This window comes from Rhea americana, unplaced genomic scaffold (assembly GCF_003343005.1).
Source record: "Rhea americana isolate MKP2758 unplaced genomic scaffold, rheAme1 scaffold_21, whole genome shotgun sequence".
Classification (NCBI taxonomy): Eukaryota; Metazoa; Chordata; class Aves; order Rheiformes; family Rheidae; genus Rhea; species Rhea americana.
In genome coordinates, this window is record NW_028186258.1 from 6,458,485 (window position 1) to 6,474,509 (window position 16,025).

Consider the following 16,025-nt stretch of genomic DNA (forward strand, 5'->3'; position numbering starts at 1 on the left):
GGCCGCGGCGGGGGAGGGGAGAGAGGGCCTGCGGGAGACCTGCTTGTGCGGGGAGTTATTCTGCGACAGTACCGCGCTTGCTGCTTGTCCGGTGCTCGTCAGCGCACGGGCAGCAGCGCGATGCTTCTCCATAAGGCCGTAGCTTTTTTTTTTTCCTTTTTTTTTCCCCTTTTTTTTCCTTTTTTTTTTGTCTAGATTGTAATTCGCAGGCTGTCACGGAGCCTCTTGGTTCCTCTGGGGCTGTTAATTAACGTTGACCTTCGCTGTGCCGAGTTGCCAAAACAAAAGAAGTAACTGGAGAACTTGAAGGCAGCGTTTCAGCCCATGCGAACTCCCCACTTGGTGTTTGTAAAACACACAATACGGCTGTGTCCGTGCATACTTATGCCGGGATTAGCTGCGACAAGAATGAAGCCTCTTTGAAGTGCTAGCGATTTAGTGCTAACTCTTGTGATCTGATCGCTGGTAGCATAATTCAAAGGGGCACAGTGTTGTATTGCCTCTGTGCCTATATTGCCATGCATGCTGCATTTCTCAGCCTGCTGCCTAAATAGGATAAAACACATAATATCACTGTGCTGCTTGACTTCTCAATGATTTGTCACCTCTGAAATTTGTTTTATCTGAATCTGTTCTTTTTCACCCTTTAAAAGCTGATCCTGGGATCAACATATCTTACTGCATATTCATAGCTGTTGCTACTACTCTTGTCCCAGGTAACTTTCTTCATGTTTCATCAAAAATGCCCAGAGAAATTCTTTCCTGTTCCTTTAGCCATCTCACTGTTAATTGTTTTGTGAAGAAACTCATGGCTTGAAATGGATTTCTGTGTGTGTATATATAAATATATACATATATATGTAGATATGCATGTACATATAATGGTTTTATAACCCGAAAGGATAAAGAACTGCTCAATCTGATTTCTTTGAAATTGTTGCTGCTGGCACTGTAACTTTAAAATCTTTTGAAAATGTGGCATTGTAAGATATACATTTAGATATGTACTCTTGTTCATGTACAATTGAAGATGTATTTTGAGGGACTGCATTATTAACCAAAATAGATGTGAAGTGTGGGCCAATTTAAAGTAGAGAAGCTTTTTGGAGAAACACTTCTATAGTTTCTGTTAATGGGCACTGCTTTGGGATTTGTGGAACTGACTTTGGTTTTGACTTTAATGTACCTAATATTTTCAGTACTTGCCTTCGTAATTCTCAGCTTCTATCCACCTATGTTCTGGATGGGGCCAGGTAGATGATAATCAGAGCATATAGCGCTGTTTGTGAAGTGAGCTTCCCATCTATGAAATCTTAGGCTTAATCAGCAGAAAGTTTGGCTGGAAACATCACTGATAAGCATCTCATTCTCTGACTTTGAGTGCTCACAGAGCATAAATTGTTGAGGCTTTTCCAGCTCATTCAGATGCTTTTCCTCTTGTGTCTGTGGAATAGTCTGTAAAGCACCCAGATTTCTTATTTCTTCTCTCATGCTAAATAAGCTTTTCCATAGCCCTATTAAGCTGAAGATCAAACTGTGGGGTTTAATGTCTCTCTCCCTGGGTAGTTCATATTTTTTTTCCCTCTCATCATTTTGCTTGGTTACTAGACTTACAGATAAGAGATGGTTTTATGCTGTGATATTATGAAAATAATAATGCAGCATAACTTTCCTTTTAGGCAGCATGGCGTGCCTGACTCTATCAGGCAGCAGCATCTTCATTTCCACTGGCTTATTTAACCTTCTTTTTTCTCTTCAGCAATGGCAGCTTCCAGCAGCAGCAGCAGTGAGGAGGAGCGTAGTCTTCGAGAATGTGAACTCTATGTCCAAAAACACAACATCCAGCAACTTCTGAAGGATTGCATTGTGCAGTTATGTACAGTGCGACCTGAAAGACCCATGGGATTCCTCAGGGAATACTTTGAAAGATTGGAGAAGGTAAAAATAAGTGCTGAGAGGGAAGGAGGGTGGAACAACCTAAATTTACAGCCTTTCTGTGGAATTTTAGAGGTTGACCTTCAGATATGACCGGTGTTCCTATTGTATGAACATCCAATGTTTGAAATTAGAACTAAGGGAAAGCTTTTGAAAAACAAATCCTACTTTTCATAGTTTTGCCAGTTGATCGTGTTTTAAAAACATCTCTGTAATAAATAAGCGTGTATGACAAAATGTAAACTGATGAAGAAGTTTATCTAGCTGGGATGCAGATACAATCCCAATTTAGCACTTCCTCTTAGAAGCTAATAGATAGGATATACTATCCCTTCTGTGGTCAGATAATAACTGTTGTTTATGACTCCAGTAGATGTTGGCAGTAGGCATTTGATTCCTTATATTGAGACAGATTATTTATGATCCTTCAAGTGTAGCGTAGAAGGACACTACTAGTAGTTACCTAGGTCTAGCTGGAATCAAATTGAAGTAATTGTATTCCATCTTCCCAGGAGAGCAAACCAGTTTCTGCCTTCTTCCAAGAGCTCAGTTTTGGTATTTTTTCCTTGTTGTTCCTGCTGCATTTGTCTTCAAGGTGTCTTTGCCGTGTTTTTTACCGTGAAGTTGGTAGAAACATGCTGGGATCTTGGGGTTTAAAGCATTTTGTCAATATAAGATAGGCATCTCAATGCTTGCGTTTGAAATAATGATTTCCTGATCATTTGGACAATTAATTTTAAATTCTAATGTCTAAGCAGACAAGAAAAGAAGCTGTTGTGAAAATGTGAGGTTTTTAAAGAGTAACGTAGAGGAAAGATTAGATTTAACTACTGTATTTAGAATACATAACTAGTAAGTAATGTGACTGTGGTTATGCAGCAGTCATTTGTAGGTACTCCTTTCAGTGCTTATGTCAGGTGTATGCTTGTCTTTCATTTTAGGTAGAAATTAACAGATCAGAAGTATGTGTAGTTAAAATTGTCTTGTAATGATATGTTTCATGCTAGATACTGGAAAAAAAAATGAGCAGATGCTGCAGATTTACCTTTCTTAGCTATTTTTTTAGTGATGTCTTGAATGAACTATTTCAGAATACCAGCAGCAAACTAGGTGTTAATCAGGTGTTTTAAAATCATTGTCCCTTCCTGTTTCCCTGCTTCCTTTCCCAGCTTAGATTCTCAGGTTTTGAAGTGATGATAGATTGTAAACACTTGTGCTGTTATTGTTTTAATAATTATCAAAGTAAATTGCCTTACTGCACTTGGAATAAATTATAAGCTAATCCATATGCAGGGTTTAAAATGTCAGATAGTAGTAGCCAGTTATCTTCCTTCAGTGAACTCACATGCTATGTGTAGTATTTAATCTTGAAACTTAATTTGTCTTTAGCAAGAGAACAAATCTAGCTCTGAACTTGATTGCATGTATTTCAGAGTTAAATAACTAATGGTATTTTTGTTCTGGTGCAAATGGTTCTCTGTGCTGTCAACCTACAAGAAAGCTGAAAATAAAAATGATTAGGTAACAATTTTTTTATCCATAAACTACTCTTATAGTTTTGGTCAAGGTCTTTCATTATTAAATATCTTGGCATAGATTATGCACATGAGCTAGTGTGGTTGTATCTAGAAGGGAAAGCATTGCATCCTTCTTACCTTTCTGAATCAAAAAAATAGCTGTGGCTTGCTTAGTCTAGGCAGGTAAGCCAGGTAAGATAGTACCTTGATAACTATCAAATAACAGAGTGGTGGACATCCTGCGCTGTGTGAGCAAACTTTSACATCTGTCTCCGAAGCACAAATACTATGTAGTGTTATAACCAGCTCTACCCTAGTACTTAGGTCTGATTGAGCAAAAAATGTTTGGAAAAGGATTTATTTCTTTCAGCTTCCGAAGGTAATGTCCCTTACGTCTTTAAATGAAATGGAACTGCTTTTCAGGATATTCAGCTTCAGAATCTATTGCACTGAATGAGTCTGGGGCTGAGATGTGGTATTTTTGTTTTAGGGCTCGATTTTGAAGGAACCGTAATTTAAAACTAAAGCTTGGTTGCTATTTTCTCTCTAGTTATCCTGACAGCTCATCTCTCCACAAAACACACATACAGAGATGATTCACTATGTCATGTTATTCAAATACACTGAACATATTTAAAAATGCTTCTGGATTTATGTTCAGAAACATAAAAATTACTGCCTTTGAAGCAGTTACAGCTCCTTAAGGAATTCAGATGTGTCCTCTCCTGAGTTATGAAAGCTTTCACATGAATCTAATTGCTGTGCATTGATTGTATAAATGTTTTTATTTTTTTCTATTTGTGGAGGACTAAGGCCTCTCTTCTTCTTGCTGTGCAAAGGCATCTGTAACACCAATGCATGCTAACAGCTAATAGCTATCCAGTGCTGTGCCTGGCCACATAATTTAGTTTGAGCTGTGGAAACATAATGTAGAGATCGTTATTACAGCCTGCAAGATAAGTAATAGGTATTGGCTGTGGCTGTCCACTGTAATAGGTATACTTCTGAAATATTGCATGTAATTTAATTATGTGTGTAATAGCTTTTATAGAAAACTGCAGTTAAGTTTGTGATTGACACCTAATCACTTTACTTGTTCCCCACACTTGCCCTGCTTCCACAGATACATACCCAGAACAATTTTCTGTTTTTCCCAAGGGGTTTACTTGCACAATCATGGTACTTAAGATGAATTTATTTTGCAGTTGTGAAAAATCTCTGCCTTAAATTCATTTTTTTTTAAGATTGCAATGTTTAGATGTAGTTTCTTTTGTTTGTGTTTTTTTTCTCAAGTATCTGGAGAGCTGATATATCTTAAATACAAATTGAACAGAAGCAATTGAGAATATTAATAGTCTTAAGACAATTACCCGCTACCAGATTATGCAACCTAAAACATAAATTTAAAGAGTGAAAGTCATCTTCAGTAGCTGATTGAACTCAAATATGAAGTCATATAATTTTATTAAACTCCTTTCTCTAATAAATCTAAAGTCTCGTAGCTGTAATATTTCTTACTAGTAACAATTTAAATAGGTTAAATAATAGCCTGTTAGGAAAAATAAAAATATGATTAGTGGTCACTGATGCCAAAAACTAAACTACTTGATCAGCTGAAACACCAGGGTTCAGCATTAGATGTAATAAATGGGCTATTTTTAGTAATAAACGATTTTAATACCTCTATAATGGTTGTACTAACCAGTTACGAATGTCGTTGTCCAGTCTGTGTTTAATTTGAGGAGTTTACAAACTTGAGCAAAGACATTTCCTTGCTCTTGTAGACACTGGTTAAATTCTAAGCTAACTGAGGGGGAAAAAAACAGTTGATCTTTCTTCTTGGTCTAATATAATTTCTCTCTCATTTGATGTTGTAGCATGTCATTTAGTATCTGATATAATAAGGGTGTATTTTAAAAACATGACTACATGAAAAGCTATTGCTATGAAAACCATGAGATTGGATTCCGGCATGTCACTTACTCCATGGCACTTGTGATACATAATGTGAACGTATGGTGACTTGTCTCTCTCTCAGGACATCTTCCTCTTATCCTAAAGAATCGCTGTGTGTGTGTGTATGTGTATATATATATATATATATATATATATATATATATATATATATATATATATATATGCATGTGCATATCTGGTATATTACAAGTTAATATCCTGTCTTATTCACCTGTAACTTGTTAAAGTAGGACATGGACATACAAACACGCTTGCATGATGGTGTGTGGGTTTTTTTTAATATAGTAATGTTAAATCCCAGATCAGGCAGAAATTACTAGTTGTGCTTTCTCTTTCAGTATAAATTTTGTTACTTAAATGGACTCGCTTTGAATTGCTTGCTAAACGTTCCTCTTTGATACACAGCTCCCTAGATAAATATTTCTGAAGTGCTTCTATCTTTGAACGTTACAATTTCAAACAATATTTTTGTTTTACGTGATCTTGGAACAAATAGAGCAGCTGTTGTTCACTTGCTTTAAGTGTTAAGTTTTTGTTTTGAGTTGTGTCAAGAAGTCTGTGAATGGAGAATATATTTCTGCAGTTGGTAGTGTTTTCCACTTTGTATAAAAGTAGTTTAACCACTGCTCAAGCTATTTTTAACAGGATCTTGTGTAATAGATTTTCTTTCTCTAAAATAAAAAGAGAGAAACAAGGCTTTAAMTACCTCTTGCCCCTGTCGTTTTGAAATATAGGACTATTTTATTAATGGACAAGAATCAGGAAGTGAAACATAATTCACAGACCAGTGCAGTTTCTTTGGCTATCTGAGAAGTATAAAATGTAAACCCACTGTAACGGTTATCTGACGTCTCTTTCCGCAAAGTGTTCCTGTTATACATAGCTGCTGTGCGTCTCTGGAGTGGAGTGTGGCAGCCAAACAGCGTGCTGCCCGCGGGGGAGGGAACAATTTGATCAAGGACACTGGGACAAACCCTGCTCTTAAAAGTGCTTGGAGTTCTCATAAAACAGATGATTCCTTGTTTTAAGGCCTGTCCTAAAATCCAATTTCTCCCAGTGTTCTGGGAATAGATCTTAACTGTCATGATTCAAATGCTTTGGCTACAGGTTTTTTGTTTTATTTTTAATTATCGAATGTTAGTTCTATACGGTGGATCTTCTGGAATGTAGAGAGAGAACTTCTGTCTGTTAAGTTAGCTGGACTTTGTTTTATTGCAAGTACACTAGTCTATAATATTACTGAGAACGCAACAGAGTAACTGAGGGAAATACTGAAAATGTGTAACGTGGTATGAAGCTGACAAATCTGGCTTGGTCTTAAACTGCTGTTTGGCCTCTAGCATCCTTCCTGCAGCTCTTTAGTAAGCAGTGTTCATATTTCTTTCTCCTAAAATAACTGATGGTTATTGAATATCTAGTTGGTTCATGACTTGACCTTGTTTCAAAAGCTTCTCATATAACATGGATTTCTGAGGAATCACTCTTCTCTTTCAAATCAAAAAGGCTTAACACCTCACAGCTGAGGGAAAGAACTTCTTCAGATAATCAATAAATTTCCTAATAGCAAACTCAGAACTTCTTCATTGCCTATTGAATACACTAACAGAAAGTGTAGTGAAGTTATTTCTTTATACTTCTTAATATATTCAATTATTAATATAACTTAATAAATGCCAATGGGGTATGAATGCTATGAATGAAAGGCGTATCTGCTTTAAAAGACCTTTGATCTCRATTGCTCTAGTCTTCATTTGCCGTAATGTGGATGTAACAGTACACAGGAAGCTCCCTTGCATTGGCAGACTAAATTAGAATATGATATGTGACTGTTCTTTTCTCTTTCCTGGCTTATGTGATACACATCTCTTCTTTCCTGTTTAGGAAGAAACAAAACAGTTGTTGAATCAACAGAAGTCTGGTTCGCGTTCAGACTCGCGGGAGGATGAAATCTCTCCTCCTCCTCCTATGAACCCTGTGGTTAAGGGTCGAAGAAGGCGTGGGGCCATCAGTGCAGAAGTCTATACAGAAGAGGATGCTGCATCTTATGTTAGAAAGGTGCCTTACATCTCAATTATTCGTAAAAATTGCATCTATAATAAAACAACTTACTAAATTTTGTGATAACTGTAAAAAGCAGATATGCGTATAGCTCTTTGGAGGTGAAAGAACTGTMATGCATTTAAACTGTTTTTACATAACTTGTACCAGTAAGTACATATAAACATTCACACACACATGTGTATGTTACACAGACACAAAAACRAAGTGCTTCTGGTTATCGTATGCTGCAACGATATTAAATGTAGCCTAATGACTGAGCATATTTGCTGCTCATCATAGGGAAAGACGGGTTGAACAGATACTGGCGTYCTTGTGGAAAGGAGTTCCACACAACGGAATGATGTTTCTAAAGTTGCATAAAATCATACAGATTTTACTTCCTGCATAGCCCTTTTGTGAACATTGGCTATACTTGTTTTTAGATTAACAGTGCTCCAAAAACTGGAAAAACTTGACTAGTATTTTATGGCAATGCGAGTAATTTATTTGGTCTGGGGAATGCGGAAGTTCTGGAGAAAAACCTTAACCTATTACTTTTTTGATTATGTCCTAGGTTATTCCAAAAGATTATAAGACTATGGCTGCTTTGGCAAAAGCTATTGAGAAGAATGTGCTGTTTGCCCATCTTGATGATAATGAAAGAAGGTAGGAATGGGTCTTTAGGATACTTTTTTTTAAGACTAAAGTGCAGACTTCAGAAGAGCTGGTTATAATGTACAAAGCTGAACAGCCTCTTTAGAACAGTCAGTTTAACCAGAGGTTACAGAAAAAGTCTTTATTTGGAGATTGGAGATACAGATATGTGTATGAATGCACGTGTGCATAGCAGGTGACTAAGTGGTTGTCCAATTTTGACATCCTTCTTTCAGTGACATCTTTGATGCGATGTTCCCCGTCACCTACATTGCAGGCGAGACTGTGATACAACAAGGTAAGTGGCCATGTTTACATTGATAAGTTAGAGATAGTGAGCAAGCTGTGGCTTAGCACCCTTGTTAGTGTGCTACTTTGAAAATAAAAATGTCRTCTGGATCCAGTGACCCTTTTCTGCCATGTTATGGGAAGCACTGTTTAAGCTAAAAAGAGGAGTAGAGCACTTGTTTCCTTGTATATGTTACCTATTGGAAAGATGCTGGTTTGATGGCTGTGTAGAACATGCTACATAAATTTATGGATGCAATACTCYTTTCAAGTAATTGTGGAAATGCTGCTAATCTTCTGCCTACCAGTAGATGTCCTCTTTCACAGGACTAAGACAAATACGAAAGCAGCAAAATATGAAATTTCACCCTGCAAGCAGTGCAAAATCTGTCTMTGCCAACCTTATTGTATTACACATACCAAAGTTGATGTAGATGCCAGTTTTGTAAAACATAAATATTTGGATAACTTTACTTTTTGGTATGTATTAAATCTTTGATATTTTTTTCTTTTTTAGGTGATGAAGGTGATAACTTCTATGTTGTTGATCAAGGAGAAATGGATGTAAGCACTGCCAGGCCTTCCTTCCTAATAATAAGTTCTTACGTGTAGAAACTTAGTCTGGTTTTTAGCCTCTCTGGTCCTTACTGACAKCTCAGTTTGACTGCACAGACTGAGTTGAATTGAGTTTCAAAATGAATGATTTGAACACAATCAGAATATTAATGCTTTACAAGTGAAGGGTTGAGCCTAGTTGAGTGTGGGACAGACTTTTAAAATGCCTACTTTACTTCTTCTACCCCAAATCATCCATAGTTTTTTTTTTTTTCTGACAGCCTCTTGTAAGTCCTTCTAGTTATATACTGCATAGAGACTTTTGTAACAGGATTTTATTTCCTGCCCAAGGATCTCTGGAGTATATGTGCATAGCCTCTGTGCATGTGATGTAGACAAGACTCCCTTCGTCAATGAATGTTAAACTTTTGACCAATATTGACACTTCAGCYCCTGGAGTGTTGATGAAATTCTGAAATGGGCCACTTTGACTTTGTAGATGCTAGGATGTCTCTTTGCTATAAAGGAAAGGTGGGGTACCAGGATCTTTGTGCTGTCTTTGTCCTGCTCAGGTAACACCGTGGGCTTTGGCTCACTGCCGTGCACTCTCTTTCAGGTTTATGTGAACAACGAGTGGGCAACCGGCGTTGGTGAAGGTGGGAGCTTTGGAGAGCTTGCCCTTATATATGGAACCCCCCGAGCAGCAACTGTCAAAGCAAAGACAAATGTGAAGTTGTGGGGCATTGACAGAGATAGCTACAGAAGGATCCTGATGGCAAGTATTTTTTTAGCTGATATGTGGCTTATGCCATTGACTCGGATAGCTCTGTGCTAACTTGGATTATGTTTGTAGTTTTACTGTTCACTTGATTTCTGCTGGTTATTTGACCTTCTATATGCTCCTGTCTCTTGCTGAAGATATTTATTCAGACTTGTGCTATCTCTTTTGTGATTGGAAAGCTGATCACTCGRCATACATTTATTAGGAGTGATGTGTGTGGGGAGTAATCTTGGGTTAGCAGAACAACAATTCCAGCATTACAAGCGTYGTTAAATTGAACTACAAATATAATGCTTACTGGTTAGCTTCTGTCACATGTTTTGATTGTGTTCTGTATTTTAGCCTGCTGAGTTGCAAGTAGTGTGTGTGAATGACAATTGTAGCTAACATGGACAGGTGTTGTGAATTTTGGTAAGGTTATACAGTAAGAATGCACTTCGTAAACATGACAAATGCTCAAGTGCTTATGGAGGTTGCTGAGCTTTCCGACAYGTTACTGAAGTAATGGAATTTGAAAGCCCTTGAAGTCTTGTGGATTTAGGGCCTGTGATACAGGATGCAGTAAGTCTGGTTAAACTGTATTTCTGTGTCTTGAATTTTAGTTGAAGGCTGATATCAAACATGAAGTAGAAAAAACTTACTTTGATATATTTTTTTTTTCCTTTTTTAATAGGGGAGTACTTTAAGAAAGAGAAAAATGTATGAGGAATTCCTTAGTAAAGTATCTATACTAGGTAAGTGAGAAAATACTACTGTAAAATGGGCTAAATTATCATACTGCAATAATAATAATGCTGAGTAAGTGCATTATTGTTACATGTCATTGTGGTAATTTGTTTAAAACAGACCGGAAAACCTGTATTGCTTTTTCTACATCATTCCAAGATAATTTCTATTGAATTCTTGTTTCTGGCAACAGCTGTGCAAATAACAGAAAATAGGCCAACTCCTGTATGTAAGGAGAAGAAAAAATACAATCTGTGACTTAAAAAGTTAATCTATTAATGAATTGTTGTCTCTRTAGAATCTTTGGACAAGTGGGAGCGTCTCACTGTAGCTGATGCATTGGAACCGGTACAGTTTGAAGATGGGCAAAAGATTGTGGTCCAGGGAGAGCCAGGAGATGAGTTCTTCATTATCTTGGAGGTAAGCAAGGCCAAAACTAAAAGCTTGGAAGTTTACTGACGTTTAACATTGCTTATTCTGCCTCTAAACAGACCTTGGGAGAAAAATGAAATTCAAGAATGTATTTTTAGATAACTGCTAATAAATTACTAGAGATGCAGAAGCTTATATTTAGATTTATTGTTTTTTAAAATGGCAATTCCAGGAAAAAGTAACAAATTTCTGGCCTACTCTCCCCAAAAGAGTAGAGACTCATTCTAGACAGCTAGTCAGTCTTGCTAGTTTCATTGTATTCTGAATGGCTGCTTTTGCTAGTCATATTGTCTTAGTGTTATGAACAAAATGGGAAGAAGTCAGTGTTGTAGGTGAGTAAATATCCAAGACGTTAAGTTAAAAAAAAAATAGCGTGAACTGTGTGGTGTTTTTAAGTATTGAGACATCACAATGGTTATTCCTGCAAAAAAAATGAACCCCTTATTGAATCCAGTGTTTCAAGTGATACTGGAAACTCCAATCCTCTAATTGTTATCMTTTATTAAAGGGAACAGCTGCAGTGTTACAGCGTCGATCAGAAAACGAAGAATTTGTTGAAGTGGGCAGGCTGGCACCTTCTGATTATTTTGGTAAGTTACATGGTGACAGTTGTGATTACATACAGCCCTGCCACTGTTGTACCTTCCTCTGTTGATGGCTGCTGTGGATAATAGTCTTGGAGTGGATTTGCTTAATTGCTGTGCTTGCTAACTCTGGTAGTTTGGCTCAATTTGGGTTAAGTATCAGAGTCATTTGACATGTTGCAGAAGATTTAGTCTCGCAGTACTCCATGTTTGAAAGGCCCCTCTGGAGATTTAATCCAGTTCCTCTGCTCAAAGCAAGGCCAGCTTTGAAGTTATATCAGGTTGCCCTAGGATGTGTCCATTCCAGTTTCTATCTCTAAGGATGGACATCCCGTAACTGCTCTAGACAATCTTTGTCATTGTTTGACTAATCTCATTCTGAGGAATTTTTACTTACACCTAAGGAATTTTCCTTTTGGCAACTTGTTGTTTTGCAGCCTCTCACTGTGCACCTGTGAGAGTAGTAGAGTTCCATCTTTTTAACCACTCATTACACGGTTGAAGATGACAACTGTAAGGTTCCTGTCTTAGCCTTCTCCTCTCCAGATTGGACTTGCACAGTTCTTTCAGGATCTCTTTGTACATCCTGTGTTGCAGTCTCCTAATGATCTGGGTGGCACTGCTGGACTTGCTCCATCTTGTCAGTGTCTTGTACTGGGGAACCTAAAACTGGGTGCAGTACTCCGGATGTAATCTCATACTTACCAAATAGGGTCTCTTCTGCCTTCTGTGTCAGGTTTTTTTGGGGGGTGGGGTGGGGGGAGACTTGAAAGCTCACTAGCAAAGAAAAGTGCAAAGATCCTGTAAATACTGATTTATGGATACTGAAAATCTTCACATGGAACTAATTGGATAGGGAGCATTGATTTATTCAGAGTTGTACATAAGGACTGGAGATGTATGCCTGCAGAGCAGTCTTGAAGAATAATATTATGTAAGGAGATATTCCTGACTGACTAGTTCTGGGTTCTGAAGAAAAGTGACTTGAATTTTTGAAACAAAACTAAACAAAACGAAGGCCCAAAGAAACCTATTCGGAACCTATTATTTAATGCTTGAATGCATCCCTCAAAAGATCAAAAAAATGAGGTTTAAGATGGAAAAGGTACAGGGAGAGAAGACCTAAGCTATTCTCTTGCAAAAATGTTTTTGGATGTCCACTCAGATTTTCAGCTTTGCAGATGATACAATAAATAAATACTGTGTTGCAAGGCCTGAATTTGGATGTGCTCAAGAGCACAGTAGAAGTCACCAGAGATTTGTTTAGCTCAGTATCTAGTACTTGATGTTTATTGTATGTATGTCAGGTTACAGTCTTGTCTAATCTTTYCATTGATGTATACTCAGTTTCCCACTTTGAACTAAAGGTTGTCTCTTCCATTGTGTTCAGATCCTACAGACCTGTCTCCCAAGGGTTTGTTTTGTTTTTCTTAGAACCTACTTACTGTTTTTGCAGCCTGCATTGTAGAGGCCAGTGAGTTCAAGTTTTAATTGGGCACAGAGGAAAAAAGTTTTTCCTCATTTCTTTTAAATACCCCCCYGATAATGCATGCAGACTTAATCTCAGAGGGAGCACCAGGTTCTTTCCACAGTCCAGAACACGAAGATGTCCAGCCCAAMTGCTTAAAGGCCAGAGCACCCCAAACTGATGGTGGGTTTCCTTGCCCCTGGGAACGTTAGGGGAAACTATTGCAACAAATGGGGGAAAAAAAACTTGTTGAAAACTAACTTCTGGGTATGTTTTTTAGTCTCATAACTACATTTTGGAAAACCACCTGCTTGTTTTCTAGGAAAACTACATGGTTATCTAAGACATGGCCTTTCTTCAAACAGATCAGATGTTGAAAACTCTTTAGGCATTTTTCATAAAGACCTGAATGCAGACGGACTTTTGGGGAGGAGGAGGGGGAAGTTTGTCAGTTGCTCAAGTAGTTCTTTTACACTGGCTTCACAATTGTTTATAATGTAACTACATAGATTCTTGTTCTGATCAGTATTAAATCCTGACCTACCTTCCATTCAATTCTTACAGCAGGGTAATTTCTTTGGCTCTTTGTGTGTTGATTTTTAATGCTGTTCAYGCTTTTTCTATTACTATAGGTGAAATAGCTCTGTTGATGAACCGTCCTCGTGCTGCCACAGTTGTCGCTCGCGGCCTGTTGAAATGTGTAAAGCTTGACCGACCCCGATTTGAACGTGTCCTGGGTCCATGCTCRGATATTCTCAAACGAAACATCCAGCAGTACAACAGTTTTGTATCATTGTCTGTCTGAAATTTTCCTCACTATTGAAAACATGCTTCACAAATGCAGACTGCTTTATTACCCTTGTGCAGAGCCACATTGCCACTGGCATTTGCAGCTTCCTGTCTGTTTTAAAAAGAGAGAGAGGAAAAAAAAAAGCTTTTCATGGCACTATTTTTAATTTAGAGCATATTAGTTCTGTGCTCTGTCCCATTAAATAAGAAAAATTTCTATGGAGACTTTTGCTGTTACAGCTTCTCTCTGTGCAACATAGTGTCCAACTTGGGCAAATGCAGCCTTGCTTTAGTGAGGGAGAGATCTCCTGACGCCTTGCCAATTGCCATAGAGTAAGGAGGTAAGAGTGGAAAAATTTTTAAGATGTTTTTCAAATTGTTGCACATACTTTAAGGCTATGGTCATAATCTGCTGTATTTCCCTTCAAATGAGAACTGCCCTTGTAACTGAGCTTTCTGTTTTTAATTTTTGGGGTACTGTAATCCTGGGTTCAATTGTGAGGCATCAGCTGCTGAAGAAAGCTACGGTTGGAATTTAACAGTATCTTTGTTCCTGTGTCTGCTGGCTTAAGATTGCTTAGTTACGTTTTTGTCAAGTGTAAAGTAAACAAAGCTTTCAAGGTTTATAGTTCTGGTGAACTACTGGAGTTGTTCCTTAATTTGCTGACTTGCCACAACTAACTTTTTTTTCTCTTCAGCTGTAGATTTACCATTTAAAATTTTTTCTCTTCAAAGTGGCAAGAACCAAATGTTCCCTTAAATGCCTAACTTTGGTCTCTAGTACATAAACTGGCATAYGAATAGCACAGCTATTCAGCTGTTACTAATATTAAAATACTAGATTGGTGCAGGAATTGGAAGCATATGTTTTATTTTCCCTGTGATTCTTGCTTGCTTACATATTCCTCAGCTGACACTTTTTAAAGATCGTCAGCTCACCCTTTGATACCAGGTAAAACAACTTTGAGTATTTATGGCCAGCATCAGTTGCAGGAGAGATCATTGCTAGTCCATTTAGATACCATGATTCTTGGTAGAAAATGTGAGGCAGAAAAAATGAATGTTCCAACTTCTCAGCAACATTCAGTTATTTTAGGTATGTTTTTCTTTTAAATCAATCAATTTATAATTTTTAAACTTGTTAATTATAAATCTAGTCTAAATACAAAAGGTGCAKTCTTTCGTTGCTTATCCAATTAACATGGCACAGATATTTCATACTTGCGCTCTTTTTCAAGTCCAGTATGTTGCAGAGTCTTAAACGTATTTAAGTATTTACCAGCTTTGTGTTACRTTATTCTGTGCGCACCAATATTTCCCAAAAGTTTTTACTGAATTCCACGGTTCAATAATGGTAGGCAATTTTTAAGGTTTCCTTTAAACTGTAATTTACATGAAGTAGCGTAGGTTTGTATTTGGGAGTGACAGCAAGCAGTTTTGCATTTGTTGTGCATCTACTTCTAACAACGGAGCCCTTGTTTTCTTTCCTTCCCAAGGTGATATGGATTCAAATTCAACAGACTTCTCGGGCTTGTAGATGATTAGAGTCTACAAACTGATGCAAAATAATAACACTGAGGGTATCAGGCCTTTACAAAAGATTTTAGGATATTTCTGACTGTGAAATCCTACTAGTGGGATTTAAATGCTTATGTGGTGCAAATTTTCTATTCAGAAAGTGTTGAATAGAGGATTTTGGCCAGAACCTATAATGAATGAGCAAATTTTACCTTTTTTGGTGAAACAATTTTATTCAGTTTTGACTGTCAAAGTTTTTTTTTCTTCATGTGTTCTTTATGTTACTTGGAAGCACCAAAAACCGTGTGAACTAGTTAGAGCTCCACAAAAAGTGCACATTTTTTTTAAAATACAAAGCTTTCTAATCAAGTTTCAGTACTGCATCTTTTTAGCTTGCTGATTACTCCCTTTTGTAGTTTTACCTACAAGATTTTAAGATAAATCAGCTAAGTCTGAGTTAAATATTAATCACAGTTATAGCTTTACCTTTGTGTGCAATTTAAATACGTTTCAAACCACGATTGGCATAATTTTGCCTTAGCTAACATTCGGGGCTTTAGAAGTAATTTTTTTGCTAGTCTACCTTTAGCAAATCTATGAAGTCTATCGCCCTAGAAAGCTATAGTCAACCAGAGGACCATTTTTGTATTGTTACCTGACGATATAAGTCTGATTTACTGTATGTGCTAATATATTATATTCCTTTTGTTATAGATTGTCCTAATGGCAGGTAAAGCAATAAAATGATTTAAATTCTTAAA

General features: G+C 37.3%; 1 protein-coding gene across 1 annotated transcript; it reads left to right on the plus strand.

Moving 5' to 3' along the window:
- The first annotated feature begins 636 nt into the window (after positions 1 to 636).
- Positions 637 to 16,025, plus strand: PRKAR1A (protein kinase cAMP-dependent type I regulatory subunit alpha). The gene is made up of 11 exons (XM_085304731.1): positions 637 to 716; positions 1,760 to 1,938; positions 7,311 to 7,484; positions 8,044 to 8,135; positions 8,360 to 8,421; positions 8,929 to 8,975; positions 9,583 to 9,741; positions 10,421 to 10,481; positions 10,772 to 10,893; positions 11,414 to 11,495; positions 13,590 to 16,025. Exons 2-11 carry the CDS (start codon positions 1,762 to 1,764, stop codon positions 13,760 to 13,762), a joined length of 1,149 nt encoding a protein of 382 aa, XP_085160857.1. The 5' UTR covers positions 637 to 716; positions 1,760 to 1,761; the 3' UTR covers positions 13,763 to 16,025.